Source organism: Carlito syrichta, unplaced genomic scaffold (assembly GCF_000164805.1).
Source record: "Carlito syrichta isolate Samal-C Ts95f unplaced genomic scaffold, Tarsius_syrichta-2.0.1 Scaffold303514, whole genome shotgun sequence".
Classification (NCBI taxonomy): domain Eukaryota; kingdom Metazoa; phylum Chordata; class Mammalia; order Primates; family Tarsiidae; genus Carlito; species Carlito syrichta.
In genome coordinates this window covers 217,609-237,201 of record NW_007247610.1, presented here as the reverse complement: position 1 = coordinate 237,201, position 19,593 = coordinate 217,609, and the positions used below count along the sequence as shown (strand labels likewise).

The 19,593-nt window shown below is 35.2% G+C and overlaps 1 protein-coding gene across 1 annotated transcript in view; it reads right to left on the bottom strand.

Moving 5' to 3' along the window:
- Positions 1-19,593, bottom strand: part of LOC103260981 (threonylcarbamoyladenosine tRNA methylthiotransferase) — a gene marked incomplete at its 3' end in the record, with an annotated part of 109,530 nt that overhangs the window by 78,303 nt on the left and 11,634 nt on the right. Inside the window, exons 3-4 of the mRNA XM_008058620.2 lie at positions 18,468-18,642; positions 16,401-16,513 (exon numbers count right to left, since the gene is read on the bottom strand). Of these exons, the coding sequence (XP_008056811.1) occupies positions 16,401-16,513; positions 18,468-18,637 (283 nt within the window). The remainder of the gene's footprint in view (positions 1-16,400; positions 16,514-18,467; positions 18,643-19,593) is intronic.

Sequence of the window (19,593 nt, the reverse complement as noted above, 5' to 3'; positions counted from 1 at the left end):
AGATTTTCCTTTCATCATGCTACTGCCAGCAGGAAATTCAAGCAATGAAAGGTTTTGCTAAATTTTCAAAGGTACTTTTAACATAAAATAACTTTCCAAAATGGATAAACCTAGTCAGTATGACCTAAAAGCCACACAAATCATTTATTTATGGCCATTGTTTTAATCACTGGATTGTTTTTAGAGGCTTAAAAAAATTAATGGCTTTTGCCATACAAAAGCAACTATGTTTTCTATGAAACATTAGCTGTCACATTAATACAAGGTCTTGTCATTAATTATACTGGATTACACAGGAGCTTATATCTACAAAATGATTGTTAAATATCTGAATTTCCAAACCATTTCAAAATAAAAATGAAACCTAGTCCTAGTAAACCTTACATGAATTAAAGATCCACATACAAAACAGAAAGTTAAATGTAAAAAATATAACCTCAGCTTAATACATTTTCAGATAAAATATCCACACACTTTCATCAAAAAGCAAGTTAAAATATTAAACATAGGTAAACAGTGCCATCTTTTGGTTTATTTAGGAATTGAGCTAAACTGTACAAAAATATCTTTAACACAGATGAAAGGGGATATAGAGCAAATAACTCAAAAGTATCAATTTATAATTTTTAACATTTAAGCTTAATAAATATATTACCTTTTTTTAAATTTAGAGATGAAGTCTTACTATGCCCAGGTTGAACTCGAACTCCTAGTCTCAAGCAATCTTTCTGCCTTAGCCTCCTAAGTAGCTAGGATTACAGACATGCACCATTGTGCTCAGTACGCTATTTATTCTTAAACTTATAAATATTTCCAAAAACTAACATTACCTCATGTATGTTTTCACTTCAGTTTCATGAGGTTGGTAGAGCATCATTCCATTTTAAAGAAACTGAGGCTCAGAAAATCTTAATGACTGATCTCAAAATTTCTCAGTTCAAAATGTTTGATCCATCAAAATTACTTGTTTTTAAATTCCAACATTAATTCATTAAGCTTACATCATGAGCCAAACCACATAATTATCCTGTGTTACAAGTAATACACACATTTCTATGTTAGATGAGTTGTTTGTTTGTTTGTTTTAAAGCAGGATTTATTGAGAGGACAGAAAAGCTCCCACAGTAGAAGGGGACCTGAAGGGGTTGCCCTAGATGAGATTTTATAAAGGTTTTATTGTTTTAGTGTTTTTTACTTACATTTGGTTAAGGAAAAAATATTTATGATTAAACTATTGCATGAAGAATGCACAAGCATTGATTACATGGACATAACTGCTTACATTTCACAAATGTAAAAACTTTTAATCCAATTCAGTATTTCCTATCTCTATGCTAAAGAAAAAAAATCTTTGAAAACTGCAAAGCCTTTTCTCTTTTTCTAAAAACAAACAAAAAAAGCTGTTTATGGCTTGTGAATGATTTACATGTTCCTAAGTCACAAGAAAAAAAGCTGCTACAAATAAACAAATAAGAAGTTTCAAAAACCCTCAGCTTCTTTGCCTTAATTTGACCTCATATTAGATGTCCATATACCATTTTCAATGTCTTCCATATTTACATTTTTCAATGATTTTCTAAATAGTTTTATAAAACCATAACATTTATTACAGAACAACCTTCCGGTTCCTTTGTATTTGTAAGCTAGCTAACAACTGAACTATCATATGGAAAGAAGAAAATTTTCTCAATAATCAATCCTTATCTTTGATTCACTTGTTACTATGAATTGTACTCAAACTCCACTGAATAGTTCTTTATAGAGCATACTTGAAAATCATGGTTAAAACATAATGATTCCATCTTAAATTATATAGCAACTCAAAAGGAACATCAGAAAAAAGACAACAGTTAGAAGAAGATCACCAAAATGGTTACTGAAAACACTAAAGGAGCGAAAGCAAAGACAAAGCTAGAGGGGAGAAGCCATACATACTAAATGTTCTGTGAAATGGAACTCCGTGAACAAAAACTATAAGCAGACGCTCACTCAGAAATATACTTACTTCATTGATTAGCTTTATCTCTTGTTCGCAGTATACTCAAGTACAGTATAAGACATGAAAATTATTAGTAAACTTAGCGATCTCTAAATATAATTTAGAGGAAAAGACTGAAACAACATGCTAATAATAAATTTTTGAAGGATTTAATTTCACCTCAAATCTTTTTTTTTCCCATCTTCAGGAGGGTTGATGCTCACCTTCAAGAGTATAACTGCATTCCAGAGCTTCTCTAGAGACTCTTAATTCCTTCCTCTATTTCTGAGTGGAAGAAAATCCCATTTTGAAGGCCCTTAGTTTTATTTCTCTCTGCTTGATTCCCTGGGTGGAAAGGTAAAAATGAATGAAAGGCCGGGTGCAGTGGCTCAGGACTGTAATCTCAGCACTTTAGGAGACAGAGGCAGGAGGATTACCTAAGCCCAGGAGTTCAAGACCAGCCTGGGCAACTTGGTAAGACCTTGTCTCTACAATACATTAAAAAAAAAAAAATAATTAGTCGGGCGTGGTAGTGCGTGCCTGTAGTACCAGCTACTTGGAAGGCTGAGGCAGAAGGATAGCCAAAGCCCAGCAGGTCGACATTGGGGTGGCTATGAGCGTGTCACTGCACTCCAGCCTGGGCGAGAGTGAGACCCTGATTCAAAAAAAAAAAGAATGAGAAAGTGCCACTCTCGTCCTCACCCTTACAATATGCCCCTTTACTAGTCATTGCAAATATCTCAAGTGAATACAAGTAATACTCCAAGATCATTTCTCTTTGTAAGTGCACAAAACACACACAAATAAATGGAAATATCTAACCATATTTTATTAAGTTTGAAGGAACATCAAAATTTCTAATACTGAATCCAATCTCATTAAATTGAAAGCAATTACTGCTTCCAATTTAATAAGAATGGATTAAATTAGATTTCTGATTCAATATAATTTGTAGTGTCCATGACAGGAAAAGTGATAGTAAGAGGATCTTATCCAAGACATGTCAAGACTATGCAGACTGGACTTGACAGTCAACTAAATAGGATTTTACTGAAAATCTCAAGGGACTCACACATATACACACCACATTTATCTAACCTTTATGGTATACTCTAATCTTTACTCTGCCTGAAAGATAAAAATATAAAGTTATTTCCATACATTATATCCAAGAAACTATGTTTACTTGTTCATTAATGTGCTACCAAAAAACCCCAGAATTCCGACGGGGTGCCAGTTACCATATCTAATCATTATAACACCAAACGCACATAGAGAAATTTACATACACTGGCTCATTTAATCATCAGAAAAGACTACTGTTGTCATCTTTGTTCAATAAGGATACCGAGGCACAAAGATATTGTCATTTGTCTAAAATCTTATAGCTCATAAATGGCAATAGCCGGTTTTATAGTCTGGTGTAATATTAATAGATGGCTACAGTCTGCTCTTAATCACTAAGAGGCAGTGTCTCTGAGATGTCAAAGGTAAAGCTGAGTAAGATGGAAAGAGGTGTAGGAAAGAAAATATAAAACAAATAAACTACCCTAAGATAGGAACTAGCTGAAGTGTCATTCTGTCTCTATGCTAGGGGAAATAAGCTAAGGGCAGCAGTGTGAGTAGAGATGCAGCTTACATAGGGAGTTAGGATGTAAAATGAACAAATTAGGTTAAAAAAAAATCATGCATAGTCACAATTCTCACCCCCAAAAAAGCCCTTAAATCAACCATAAATGTGATATACATCGATCTGTATATATAATACCACGCAAAAAATTCTTAGAAACCCATAAGTTTGAAAATGACCAAGCTACAATGAAAGAAGAAGTAAAAGAGAAGTCTCTGCCAATGTCTGGACACTCAAACCACTCCTCTTTAAATTAACCATCAAATAAACCTGTGTTGGGAAAGTGGGAGAGGGTGGAAAATTTTAAAGTGCAGTGGTTTCTTCCACTCTGTTTTAATATTTAGCCTCTTTAACCATAATATATGTTAACAGATTGGAGGATTAATGAACTATACAAGTTGCATACTGCGCAATGGTTAGTTCTTAGTAACTGTGAAAACAATGCAGTAGTAAAGGTAACAGATGTTTATCCTCAGATTCTAAAAACTCCCACCCTTAATCTGTTCCTATGGACACAAAAGACAATAACCAGATTCTAGAACAAACACAGTCAGGGCAACAGAGCAATGAAGGTGTCAAGCCGTCCACCAATGACTGAATAATTTCACATGTGGTCTCTAGCACACATATTGCAGGAGGATATCTGCACAGGATCATGCTGCCTCTGAAAAGGTCAATTCCTACATAAACTCTAAAAAGTTTAGGGGTAAAAATCAACAAATCAGAAAAAATAAAATGTGAAATAATTTCATGACTTCTAATAATTTTATTAAAAGAATATTTGTAACATGAAATTCACTTTTCACATATTTGTACAGCTGCAGTGATCATGTAATACAACACTGCCACCTGTCGTCCAACAGCTAAAAACTCATCATGTCTCTAATCCAAACCCAAGAAAATTTTACACTGAAGACCAAAGAGCCAATGGTATTTCACATGTTCAATTGTAACACTTTAGAAAAAATTTTCCCTCAAAATTAAAGACAACAATACAAAAGTAGATTTTTTTTTTTTTTTTTTTTTTTTAGTTAAGAGTCTCACTCTGTCACCCAGGCTGGAGTGCAGTGGCATGCTCACAGCCACCACAGCCTTGACCTGCTGGGCTCAGATGATCCTTCTGCTTCAGCCTTCCAAGTAGTGAACTGCAGGCACATACCACCACATCCAGCTATTTTATTTACTGTAGAGCCAAGGTCTCGCCATGTTGCCCAGGATGGTCTCAAGTCAAAAATTGTTTAAATGAAGTTTTTATGATAATTTATCACCGCCCATTTTCTTTAAAAAAGTTAAATTTAAACACAGGCTATTCCTAAATGATTTATCCAAAAATATTTTTACAAATCTCAATCTCTAAGGAAACTCTGAATTATTAAGCAATGAAGTAAATATCAAATTTCTGAATTTCTGAGTACATGTTGATTTTTCTCTCATTTTTCTCTTAAAATTCTAAAACACTAAAAGTAGAAAATATCTTAAGTCATTCAATACCATTGTGCTGGCAATTTTTAAAGGACTAGGCATATTTACACAGTTTGGCACTCCGTAGCAGTTTATTCACAAAAATTAATACAATTACACATGAATGAAAGCATTATTTCTTACCTGCTACAAAGAGTAGCAAACCAGACATTAGCAACCTGAAAAGGTCAGGCCAAAAATTGAATAGGATGAAAAATGATCTTCAAGTTCACAAAGACAGACAATAAAAAAGATGAACTTTTCCCACATCTTTACTAGTGAGAAAATTGAGAACAGGAGTTTATAAGCTTTATCAAAATAATTTAACTACCATGAAAGCAACTATTATTGGGCATTCAGTGGACATAATATCAAGGTAAGATAAATCAGAACTTAAAACAAAAATATTTTAGAAATCATAAGAGTGAACAAGATTTTCTCTTTATCCTTTTAAAGGTGAAGAATCTAATCAACCATTTAAGTTCACTCTCAAACATAAGAAAAAAATTACTTAATTTTTAAAGTTGACACTATTTAATTTATATAAATAGCACAAATTTACTACAAAATCAAAATTAGTGCCACTTAGTAGTCTACCAGTTCAAATACATCTAATTTTGTGCTTCATAAAATTACCAAAAAAAGAGGATTCCTTGGCCAAGAAGGCAAAAGTAACCAGAAACTAAATATTTCTGTGTCTATTTTGAAAAGGAAAAAAAATATATAATGTAGAGACAGAAATCGTCCTGTAACCTAATTTATATCACAGGGATGAAGAGTACTAAACACCCTTTTAAAACACTCATATACTAAAACATCTTTTTGTAACGTATATTCTACTAATGCACTGCAAATTTTCAACAAAATTCTCAGCATATAAAACTTAAATTGTAGGAACTCTAGTAGAGAATCTCATTTAGCTTCTATAACAAAGCATAATATAATTCCCTATGTCATAAAAACCATTATCCCTCATTTCACATTCACCTTGGCCTCATTTTTAGAATACAGACAACCTCTTTATAAGATATTATAGGTATAACCAGTAAATGCTATGAGTAAAGATAATGCAAATTAAACTTCAGGCATTTTAAAGCTTTAAAGCAAAATTTAAAGGAAAACAATTTAAAAATGCTAGTTAAGCTATGCAATATCTTTATCACAGTGCTTTCCTTAAGATATGTATATATTTGGCCCCATTTTCAGTGACACAACATTATTCTTCTTCTACAATGTATATTTATCACTGAGGTCACAAAAGAGTGATAGTTTTCCAGAAAGTTATACATACCATATGGCAATTAATTATATGTATTGATGGACTTTCAAACTGTAACATTTTTAAGACCATACTATATAAATGATTTTTCAATTACGTTTGTCCACATCCTTCCAAATCATGGAATCACTCATAGATACAAGCATGCGTGCAGACATAGTACAGATAACATGCCCTAATTCTCATATGCTGACTCTCATTGCAGTCTTTAGGTTTATTTAGAAAATCAGGTCTGTTCTCTGCAGTTTCTACTTTTATTTATTTTTTTATTATCTTAGGTAGAGTCTCACTCTGTCGCTCAGGTTGGAGAGCAGTGGCACGCTCAGAGTCACCCCCGCGTCATCCTGCTGGGCTGCGGTGATCATTCCGCCTCAGCCTTCCAAGTAGCCAAAACTACAGGTGCATGCTACCACGTCCAGCTAATTTTTTATTTATTGTAGAGACCAGGTCTTGCCAAGTTGCCCGGGCTGGTCTCGAACCCGCGGGCTCAAGTAATCCACTCGCCTTGACCTCCCGAAGTACTGGGATTACAGTTTGAGCCACCGAGCCCAGCTAGTTTCTATTTGTTTTTTTTTTGTTTGTTTGTTTGAGTTGGAGTCTCACTCTGTCGCCCAGACTGGAGTGCAGTGGCCGCTCCCAGCCACCGCAGCCTCGACCTGCAGGGCTCCGGCGATCCTTCCGCCTCAGCCTTCCGAGTATCTAGAACTACAGGCGTGTGCTACCATGCCCAGCTCATTTTTTTTTTAATTTATTGTACAGATGAGGTCTCGCCAAGTTGCCCAGGTGGGTCTCGAACCCGTGGGCTCAGGCAATCCACTCACCTCAGCCTCCCAAGGCACAGGATTACAGGCTGAGCCACCGAGCCCGGCTTAGTTTCTACTCTTAAAAATATATCATAACACTCTTAAATTGCTGCTCAAATTCGACAACTTCAACCAACAAATCTTTTACTTTGTTGTCATTCTCAATATACTTTCTTCAACAACAGGGAAATACAGTGTGAAAAGCAAATCTCTTAACTCAATCCCTTCTGAGATCACAAAAAGATTTTTCCTGGCTGCATTCGAGAACTCCAAGTATAGGATCTCAAAATTGCATCCACCTATAACACAAGGTCTGGTCAAAAAGAGGCTGCCTACTTTATTCATTTACTGTTTCAACCCCAACTGTTTATGATACACACCATAATGCAATGTGCACAGAGGTCTCATTTTACATTTAGAGATCTCCAAATCATTATTCTCCCCAAATCCTAACATTGTGAGTTGTTTTATTTTAATTGTCCAGAAAAGGCAGGGAAGCTACCAGACTTGTTTAAGACTTCCCTCCCTCCTTGGAAGCTGAGTCTCTTGAAGAGAACTGACTTAAAAAATACAGTCAGTGATCCAATAACCATTGTCATACCTGCCACAACTGGTACTTCACTTATTTTATTGGGAGTCATTCCCCTGGAAAAATGTCTACTTCTACTTCTCCTGTGCTGCCAAATCCTTACATGAAGCGCAGCTTTGAATAAAATTCTAAACTTTTCTACATGAAACAACAGTGGCAAAAATAACTAGAAAAATATTAAGACTTAATTAATAATAACCTCAGTTCAGGAAATAACCTAATAAAAGCACATTTCCACAGTAATCAGGAAGAAAAGGCGACAGTGAATTCCTGGCAAGGAAGAACTTTTGAATAATGATCTTGAGGCTACAGTCTTGTAGCACACAGAAGATAGATATTCCTATATACGAAGTAAAAGCTTATAAAATTAGCTGGAAGCACCCATAGGGGAAGGATAATTTACAGATCAACAGATATAGTTCCTATTTTAATGTATGAAAAGTCTTCTCTTTATATTAATATAACTCTATGTTTAACTTCTGAGTCTCAGAATAATGCTTAGATTCAACTCTATAAATGATGGTCATTCCTTGTATTATAGACACTCTGCACGTGATCCGAGTAGAATTTATTTTCACTATAATTCCAGATAGACTTCAGAACCCTACAATAAAAGGCATTACTTATGACTGCAGAATAAAGAACTTCAGTAAGGAAACTCTGGGTCACATTAAGAAAAATGGACCATTCGACATATAACTAAACACCTCATTGTAAATACTTATCACTTGTACATATAATTTTAAGCCAGAAACTTAAATGTCAGGATATTTTTAAATATTTTTTTAAAGCCTAGGTTAAAGTCTAGTTCTGCCTGTATCTTCAGGTACAAGCTAAATAAAATTAGCAGCAGATAGAAAAGTGTTTCATAATTAGCCGGGAGTGGTAGCGTGCACCTGTAGTTCCAGCTACTCGGAAGGCTGAGGCAGAAGAATCGCCGGAGCCCAGCAGGTCGAGGCTGCGGTGGCCAGGAGCGGCCACTGCACTCCAGTCTGCGCGACAGAGTGAGACTCCAACTCAAAATAAATAAATAAATAAATAAAAAGAAAAGTGTTTCATGAACTGCAAGATAACAAAGAAATGAAAATGATCGTGGTGATGGTAAGGGAGCAAGAAGCTAGATTAAAGAGGTGTATGTGGAAAGCAACAGCCCTGTACTAAGATAGTGGATGATTCTTTCATTGAATTCCACAACAGTTCAAAAAATTTTCTATTTAGATTTTACTAGGTGGTGACTTTACATTTATAATTAAGGAGGTGGGAATGAAACAGGCAGCTCTCAGCTGACACTGCTATCTATAACTTAAAAACAGCTTACTTCCAACTCCCAATTCAGCACTGAAATTAATAAACTGAGCATGTTCTTGTGGCATAGACTACAGTAGTACGTATCCTCCTCTTTCTCTTCCAAAAGAAAAAGAAAGGCTTCTAATAAGGCTCACATATTTTAAAACTCTTAAAAAGGCAAAAATTTCAAGATGTAGGGTAGCAAAACTACTCTAATAAGAACCATTAATATTAGTAAATTTCCATCCTGAACTGCCTTTAAAACACCAACTTTGAGAGACTAGAGAGCATAATGCAAAGAGGTGAGGCTGTGCTGACAGACAAGCCTGTGTCCCAGTGTCAGCTCTAACATACATTAACTGAAGGAAGTTGTATAGGTCTTCTTAATTCCCTCTCTCAGTCTCAACCTCCTCCTAAAATATGCAGTAACCTCATGCCGGTTATTTCATTAGATCCTTGTAATAACATTCTTTAAATGCCTAACTCACAGTAGGCTTTAATCCAATTCAACTCCCCTACTTAAAAATGTGTACCAAAATCCTAATGCCACTTAGAACTACCCTGCCCAAAATATTGTGTCACCTAAGAGAAGCATAACAAAACACAATTTTTTAGTTGTATTTTGAGGAAGTTGAAGTCTATTGCTTTTTCAGCCTTCCACAGAATTCACCTACTATCTTAATATATTGTATTATGTAAGTAAGCTCAAGATAGTAATGTGAAATATCATGGTCACCAGTTCTCAAAGAAAACTGAGATAAGAAAAGAGGCGAAGTTTGTTGTTTTGTTTTGTTTTTTAAAGAAACTCTATTTGTATTCATACATGAATTACTGTGCAATAACCTAAATCTAAGTCCAAGCACAAAATGTAGCTGCAATGATCTTCAAATTCTACTGCTCACTAGTATTGTTCTTGGATGTACATCCTTATGCGAACATTTCCATACACCAGTTGAAAATACCCTAAAGATTTCAATTTAAAAAATTTAAAAGCTACTTCAAATTAAATGACCAAGACCAGGACATATGCTATGCACATAAGTCATTCAATGATAATACTGTCTTCCATCCAAATAAACCAGTGTTCGTTTCTTCAAAGAGAAATTAATTTTCTTAATTCAACCATAAGATGCCATATTCTGACTTGACATTATCACAAAGCATTTCTAAAATATAAGTTGCAAAAGCTCTCTTAATAAATCAGGTCCTACTTCCCCTGTATAACAAAAAATGAAAGAATACATTATGAGCTTAAGCATTTACTAAAATAACTCCTAAGACTTGAAGGCTTTTCCTTTGCCAAAAAAGAATAAACTTCCTGTCTGTTGGAATCCATAGTCAGCTCATTTTCATAACTTCACGTCTCCTAGCACTCTACCCTGTAACACATGTTCATGTTCAGAGAGCGTTTGCTGAGTAAATAAACTATGTACAAATACACAAAGAAACTATCAAAAACTGCCCAGCCATTTTTAACTGCTTTCTCTGAAACTATGGGCACCCAAGTTAAACACTCTATTCTGACTTAAATAAGCTATCCACAAATATTTCATAAATATAAAATCAGTATTCTCTTGTGTTTATGAACTACATCTTTAGTTGATGGCCTTGGGATGGAAAACTTTTTCACTAACCAAAAAGTACATGTTACATTCATTCAGAGTTGTCATGACTGCAAACTGAATATAACACAGCTGTTGTATCTAACTCAGTTGTATCTGAATGAGGGCTGTCCCTAAAGTTGTCACCTTGAAAGACAATACCTTTATTCCACTACTGAGGCTAGGGAGTAGTTATAAATTCCGTGATCAAATTGAATGAGGGCTGTAAGGTTCTGAAGAGTTCTAAAAAAGTATAAGAATCACTACTACTCTTTCAGAATTCTTTTAGAACTGTTTTCAGAATCATTTAAGATAAACATAGTGCCTTATTTTTAACATCTTAGCACATACTTTATTCACCAGATTTAGCCTCAAATGGCCTGTAACCATTTTTTACACTAAATATACTCTCAGGATATAAAGATTTGTCACCAATGAAGACAATAAAAATAATTTACCATCTTCAAAAGAAATACTCCAACAACAATAATCAAAAGATTGATGGGAAAAAAGTTTAGTTTACAAAAAGTGATTACTTGAAGAACACATTCCATTCAACTCATATTTCTTTAAAAGGCATGGTATCTATAAGGAAAGTTTAATTGCTTCCCATAATACTAACTTAATTAAAACATGCATCCATGTATCCATGATACAATAATTGCTCTGAGTTTCAGGGACTAACATCATTTCTCCTCAGTAGGTTTCATTCCTTGAAATGAGAAGCAAACAGGCACTATTTTATAATACTTTATTTAAAAGTTATGAACCACATTTTCTTTCAAAATAAACAGGGTTTGAAAAGAGGTAATGAAAAACAGCTAACTGCTCTGAGTCTTTATGAAGTTTTACTATGGAATAATTATATCCTGGATTCACATAGTTAAAAGCAGCAATTTCGTATTGGTATAAGAATAGGCATATGGATCAATGGAACAGAATAGAGATTCCAGAAGCAAAACCTCAATTTCTCAACCAACTGATCTTCGACAAAACCTCCACCAACAACCACTGGGGAGAGGAGAACCTATTCAGTAAATGGTGCTGGGAAAACTGACTGACCACATGCAGAAGACTGAAACAGGACCCCTAACTATCACCATACACAAAAATCAACTCTAAATGGATCGAAGACCTAAACATAAAACCTCAAACTATAAGAACCTTAGAAAATGCAGAAAACATCCCTAAGGAAATTGGAACCAATTCCTGATCAAAACCCCAAGTGCCCATGCCATAAGATAGACAAGTGGGACCTCATTAAACTGAAAAGCTTCTGCAAAGCATAAGAAATCATCAAGAGAGTGAGAAGACAGCCCACAGAATGGGAAAAAAATATTTGCCATCTGTATATCTGCCAAAGGCCTAACATCCAGGATCTACAAGGAACTCAAACATGCCAAAGGAAAAAAAAAACAGCCCCATTAAAAAGTGGGCAACCCCCTCGGGTCCCCTCCACTATGGGAGTTTTCTGTCCTCTCAATAAATCCTGCTTCCTCACTTTAAATAAATAAATAAATAAAAAGTGGGCAAAAGACACGAATAGACATTTCTCTAAAGAAGATATACAGGCAGCCAACAGACACGCAAAAAAGTGCTCAGCCTCACTCATCATCAGAGAAATGCAAATCAAAACCACATTGAAGCCGGGCTCAGTGGCTCAGCCTGTAATCCCGCACCTTTGGGAGGCTGAGGTGAGTGAAGTGCCTGAGCCCGCGGGTTCGAGACCCACCTGGGCAACTTGGCGAGACCTCATCATCTCTACAATAAATCAAAAAATAAGCCAGGCATGGTAGCACACGCCTGTAGTTCCAGCTACTTGGAAGGCTGAGGCGGAAGGATCGCCGGAGCCCAGCAGGTCGAGGCTGCGGTGGCCAAGAGAGGCCACTGCACTCCAGTCTGGGTGACAGAATGAGACTCCAACTCAAAAAAAAAAAAAAAACCACAATGAGCTACCACCTAACCCCAGTAAGAATGGCCATCAATAAAACAAACAACAGATGCTGGTGAGGATGCGGAGAAAAAGGAACACTTCTACACTGCTGGGGCAAATGCAAACTAGTGCAACCCTTTGGAAAACACAGGCAATTTCTAAAAGAACCAGATATTGACCTTCCATTTGACACAGCAATCCCCCTATTGGGAATATACCCAGAGGAACTCAGATCATTCTACAAAAAAGATACCTGCACATGCATGTTTACTGCAGCACTATTCACAATAGCAAAAACATGGAACCAATGGTGTTGCCCATCAAAGCTGGACTGGAGAAAAAAATATGGTAGATATATACAATGGAATATTATGCAGCCATAAAGAAGGACAAACATATGAACTTCACAGCAACTTGGATAGATTTAGAGTCTATCGTACTCAGTGACCTATCACAGAAACAAAGAAATGAGCACCACATGTTCTCACTCATAAGCAGACCCAGAACATTACCATAATACAATGTACAATGATTCCTTGTATACCTAATCCTGAATTGTACCCCACATCTTTAAAATAAAAAAGTAAAATAAAATAAACAAGTATCATAGGGTGAAAAAAAAAAAGAAAGCAGCAATTTCAAATATATAATCACAAAATCTTTCTGCCCCAAATAATAAAAATACCTATAACATAATTGAGAGCTAATTTTGATTTATCTGCATACTGTTTTCAATAATCACTTTATATATTACATATAATCTATATGATATGCCTATTTTACATCAATTATACATTTAATATTCTAGGTCTACATTTGATTAACAAAAACATTATAAGTAATTAAACAATAATAATTTCTATAAACTACCATTATTCCATAATAATGAAAGAAAATAGTGACATAGGGAATTCAGAGTTCATTCATATCATATCTCTAATCTAAATAAAAGATCTATAAAGATTTCTTTCGTAAATGTCTTACAGAAGCTAATACTGTGAATACTTACAGGCATATAATACCTAGACTAGTAAAGAAAGTGGTTCTATGGTCTGCTGCATGAAAGCCAGGTTAGAATTAAAAGCTGACTGAATTTCTACCGCAGGGACAATCAACAGTATATAAAATTAATACAAATATATGTATACAAAAGTAACACATCACATTAGCAAAAAATAAATTTTATATTCAAGTAATTGCTTCCTTAATTTTTCCTTTTTATTTTTTTTGGATTTTTGAGTCAAGATCTCACTCCATCACCCAAGCTGGAGTATAGTGGCACCATCACAGGTCACTGCAGCCTCAACCTCCTAGGTTCAGGCAATCCTTCCTCCTCAGCCTCCCAACTATCTGGAGCTACAGGCCCACACCACCACGCCCAGCTAATTTTGTTTTTTATGTTTTTGTAGAGACGAGGTATCACTGTGTTGTCCAAGCTGGTCTCAAACTCCTGGGCTCAAGCAATCCTCCAACCTTGGCCTTCCAAAGGGCAGGGATTATAGGCATGAAACATCCATGTCCAGCAAGTCTACCTTTTTAACCACTCCCAAGTGAAAAGTCAAAACTAGGTGTGCATAAGTTTCATATTCTTGTGTAAACATATCAGGACTGTGTACTGTTTAAGAACAAACACAAACCATGAATGCACTAAAATATCAATTAAAATGTATTTGATATTTAACAGCATGTAGGAAAAGTCAACACCTTTTTTTAATGTTTTAGGAAATAATCTTTAAAATTCGTATTTTTTTAAGGCTATTCTCCTAGCCAGTCACATACCTATAGTCCCAGCTACTCAAGAGAGAGGCTGATGCAGGGTGGCTTGACCCCAGGAGTTAGAGGCCAGCCTGGACAACATAGTAAGACCTTATCTCTAAAAAATAAATAAATAAAAGCTCTTTTTTTTTTTTAAATAAAGACAAGGTCTTGCCATGTTGCCCAGGCTGGTCTCAAACTCCTGACCTAAAGCAATCCTCCTGCCTCAGCCTCCCAAAGTGCAGGGATTATAGGTGTGCCACCATGGCCAGCCAAATGCTCTTTGCTTAATATTCAAACTACAACATCAGAACATATTAAGGCAAACCCAGGCTAAATTATACTGAAAATTATTAATGAGGATAGGAAAAGTAATTGTGAAAGCATATTTTCAGTATTTTTAACTTAAATGACAAAAGTGTTAAGACTGCTTTTACCACCTAAAAAATGATTAACAAAAACACAAAACCACTCCCAAGTAAAAAACCAGAATAACATAGTCTTTTAGTTACCACAAGAAAATGTACAATGCAAGGAATAAATTTCCAGTCCCCCTTAATCCTCCCCATGCTATCTTATAGCTAGGACTTGCCAATTACATATGCAAAGGCAACTGTCAGGTGCAGAACAGAGGTACAGGAGCAGTGTACAAAAGTAACAGACTTCACTGCCCGTGTGATTTAAGGTGAGAAACAATCTTTCCTTCCTCAACTGTAAAGCCAATATTTCTTCCTACTCTAGGACTAAGTAAGATAACATATATAAAGTACTGGGTCAGTCTGTCACCAAAGCATTCAAATTATGGTCCAATTTAATATACAGACAGATACTGAAATAGATACAGCTCTGTGTCAGTTAGTGTACCCACATAATTCCTAGCTCTAGCCACTGAGAGGACCTAGAAGTGTCGACACCTCACAATAGCAACAAGCAAGCACACTTACTGCCCAGAACTATTTCAAAATGCCATCCTCTTAATGACGACACTAAGAACTGCTTGGAAAAGTGGTTGCTTCCAAGGCTGGGGAAGGGAAAATATGAGATTAAAACATCTTGTGGTGCCAGAAAATAAGGAACTTCTCTAAAAAGGACGTGGGGCATGTCGAAAAAACACAGGTGCCAGTCTGAACAAGTTCCTAACAGTGGTCAAAGTTTGAACAATATAAGGAGCACAATAAATAAGGATAGCATTAGATTATATCCCACGGAATAGTCTCCTTGAGTCTATACTGACATAAATAACTAAAATGGGAGAAAATGGACAGCTCTTCCCTGTAGAAGAACTTCAATTAATAAACGTAAAGAAGAGAAGAAAGCAGACAATCACCATTAAGGAAACACCACAGTAGTAACTGCTGCAGACAATATTCATCAATGGATACTACAATCAGCAGGCAAAAGGTTGAAAAGAAACAGGATATTTATTAGCTATCATGAGAAAAACAATAACATAATACCACTGTTGCCCTCTTCTTGCCAAAAATGCAAAACCTGATTTTACCCATCAGAAAACAGACAAATTCAAGTTGAGGGACATTCTACACAATAACAAATCATTTTCTTCAGAAGTGTCAAAGTCACAGAAAACAAGAAAAAACTGAGGAAATGTCACAGATTGGAGGAGATTAAGTGGATATGACAACTAAATGTAAGGTGGGATTCTAGACTGGATCCTGGAACAGAAGAAGGAAGTTAACGGGAAAACTGGTAAAATTTAAATAAGATCTATAGCTTAGATAACAGTATTGTACTAGTGTACATTGCCTTGTTTACTAACTATATTACAATTATAAAAGATGCTAATATCAGGGGAAGCTGACTGAAGAGCTTAAGTGAACACTCTGCAATTATGCTACTTTTCTGAAAGTCTAACCTTATTGTAAAATAAAAAGTTTTTTAAAGTTGTTTTAAAATATGACATCCATGTTTATCTAGGCAGTGTATAATAATAGCTATCACTGTTATGCCTTAAAATCATTATGCTATGCTAAAATATCCTTTAATTGCTAAAACTAGGATACATATCTCCAAAAGATTTAACTATGAAAAATTTAATCAATTAAATATATTATAGATCTCATTACCTGTAATTTTATAGCCATAAGCAGCTAGTTGTCCAGCCATATATTCTCCATCTGAATTATTATGAGAACAACCCCATGTTCGTATCCAAATTTTTTGTATGCCTGGAATAGTGCTGTCAAACAATCAATTAAAAAAAAAGTAGTCTCATTGAGGGATTTTTAAAATAAAAACTACTAGACGATTTCAGGGAGCATTATGCAAAAACAAACACCGCAATTGATATACAAGCTATTCATTAAACGTACCAAAATAATTCAAAATCTACACAGGGGAACCCCAAAAAAACTGGTATTTATTTATTTAAAAGTGTATATTTAGTCTTACATGTTTAAACTTCAGTCATCTCAAAGAACTCTTCGTTTGATGCAATACACCTATCAAAATGCTTTTTCCACTGCTCAAAACAGTTTCTGAACTTGTCAATTTTGATGCCTTTTAATGTTTCTGCCACTGTTGTTTTACCTCTTCCATATCAGCAAAGCGTTTCCCTTTGAGGACTTTTTTCATCCGGGGAAACAAAAAAGTCCCTTGGTGTGAGATCAGGTGAGGATGGGGCATGAGGATCATGCCATTTTTGGTCAAAAGCTGCTGAACACTCAGGATAGTGTGGGCACATGCACTCGTAAATCACCCATCATGAAATGGCACACACTGAAAGAATCTCCAAAAAAATTCACTGAAGCCAAACACAGTCCCTCACAACAACACTAGCTAGTATACCAATGCCAATGGGTCCCTAGAATAACTACCTAGTGGGAAAAGCCTGTACCACAAAGGGCCCGCTCATCAAAAAATAATTGTTTTTTTTTTTTTTTTGGGGGTTCCCCTTATACTTTAAAGCATACAGGTATAATAACAATCAAAATTAAAAACTGTCACCTTAAGGAATCATTCTAAGTACTCTATAAAAAGAGTTCTAAAACAATGTAATATTTTTAGGAAAAAAAGAAGAACCTTCAACTTGGATTGCTCTAATAATTTATAAGTAGAAAGAAATCACCTTAGGGACTCCTTCAGGACAAATTTGATAAACTTCAGTTATTAAAATATAAGCAAATTTTAATTTCAGATATTTTAAAGGCTTAATGTTCTAAACAAAAGTATATTAAAACTTTCAACAATCTACTAAATAAATATAGGCTTATTAAAACTATACAACCACATAATCCTTTCTGGCTAGGCTGTATTAGAATTTCATTGACTAAAGACCTATTACAATAGTGTAATAGGTAGGGCAAAGATGTCTTTGTGCCCAGAGCCTCAGCTAATTCACAGGTATTTGTACGTTTCCTAAAAAAATCATACGCCCAAAGCCAGGCAAAGTGGTGCACAGCTGTAGTCCCAACAACTTGGGAGGATGGCTTCAGGTCAGAGACCAGTAATTAGAGGCTGTGGTACACTCTGATCACAACTGTGAATAGCCACTGCACTCTAGCCGAGACAACATAGCGAGATCCTGTCTCTAACTTTTTAAGTTATTTAATTAGCTTTTAAAAAAAAAAATCAAATGTCCAAAGCACCACTGTTCCATAAGAACCATGGATTCCAGGAAAAATTTTATTTGGAAGTATTACAGAGTTACATACCAACTACACTAATATCAAAAAGATTCCTATTGTCCTAGGCCCTGCCTTCAAGGAATATATGATCTGACATCTTTTTCTTTTTTTACTAATTACCTCACCAAATTTAAAACCATTCACATAAATTTTTAAAAACTCTATATACAGGCTGAGTAACCCTAATCCAAAAATCTGAAATCCACAATGGTTCAAAATCCAAAACTTTTTGAGCTTCGAAATGATACTCAAAGGAAATGCTCATTATATCATTTTGGATTTTCAGATTAGGAATGCTCAACTGGTAAGTATATAATGGAAGTATTCTTAAAAAATCTGAACCAAAACACTTCTGGTCCCAATATTTCAGATAAGGGGCACTCAATCTATAATTATTATCAAAAGTTCAAAGATTCTAAAAAAGAGACACTGTACAACACAGAGACCAGCAGTGCCAGCATCTCCCTTGTAATGAAAATGAATATAATTTCAAGGAGAAAAGCTTACCTATCACTCGGTGGACTGTTTTCCTCTTGCAAATATTTTTGGGTATTTCGCCTTCGTACTTTTGGAACAACATGCTTTCTTGAAAAATGCCTATCTTGTGGCTTTGAATCTTCCCGAGACACAATATCTTCAATGTCATCCAGAAGTGTATCACAGGATGCAGAAGGCATCTTCTCTATCACATAAAAAAAAGTTATGAACAACACAGGCTCATGAAAACCTGCTTAACATAGCATTATCTATGAAATAATCTCACCAAACTTGAATTTAATCAAGGCTTTAATTCCAGCTTCAAGTATATAGAAAACACAGAAGATACAGAAACACGAGGAAACAATCGGATAAATCCTACTGATAGTGGGACATTCCAAGATTCAATGAAAACTATTTCTTAAATCAATAACATGGGAAAAAAAAGTAGAAGAGGAACTGTTTAAGATTAAAGGAAACTTAAAAGCCTAACAAATGAATGCAATTCATGTTCTTGATTGGTTCTAACTTTGTCTATCCAGCTATAAGTCATTTGGGAATCATTAGAAAGGTCTGTCCTTATGTTTGAAAGTTTTATTTTTTAGAGGTGCATATTGATGCATATTTTTTAGAGATGCATATTGAATATTTTAAAGTGAAATGTTGCAATGTCTATAATTTACTTTCAAACACCTTTGAAAAAAATGAAGACATGAAAACATTTACAACTTTTAAATCTAGAAAATAAGTGTGTTGATGTTCATTATCCTAGTTGGCCTTTCTGAACATTCAAAATCTTTATAATTAAAAACAAGAAAATGTGAACACAGGTTCTAGACAACAGAGTAAACATACCTTACCTATCTTCTCAGCAAAATACAACTAAAACTTTGGGCTTATATATAAAACAAACATAAAAAGACCTTGAGAGAGAGAGAGAAGGCGGCAGACCGGTTAGAGACCTCAGGACCCAAGAAACATAATGGCGAGTTCCTTGAGTTTTCTTTTGTCTCCTATACTCCAGATTTGGAACTGAAGAAGACAGCGATCCAGAAATGCAAACAGATGCAGACAATAAAAGCCCCCAACAAAAGCCTGCTTTCAAGTCAAAGAACTAGAAAAAGGGCAACCTAGGAAGAGAGAAAACTTTTAGATA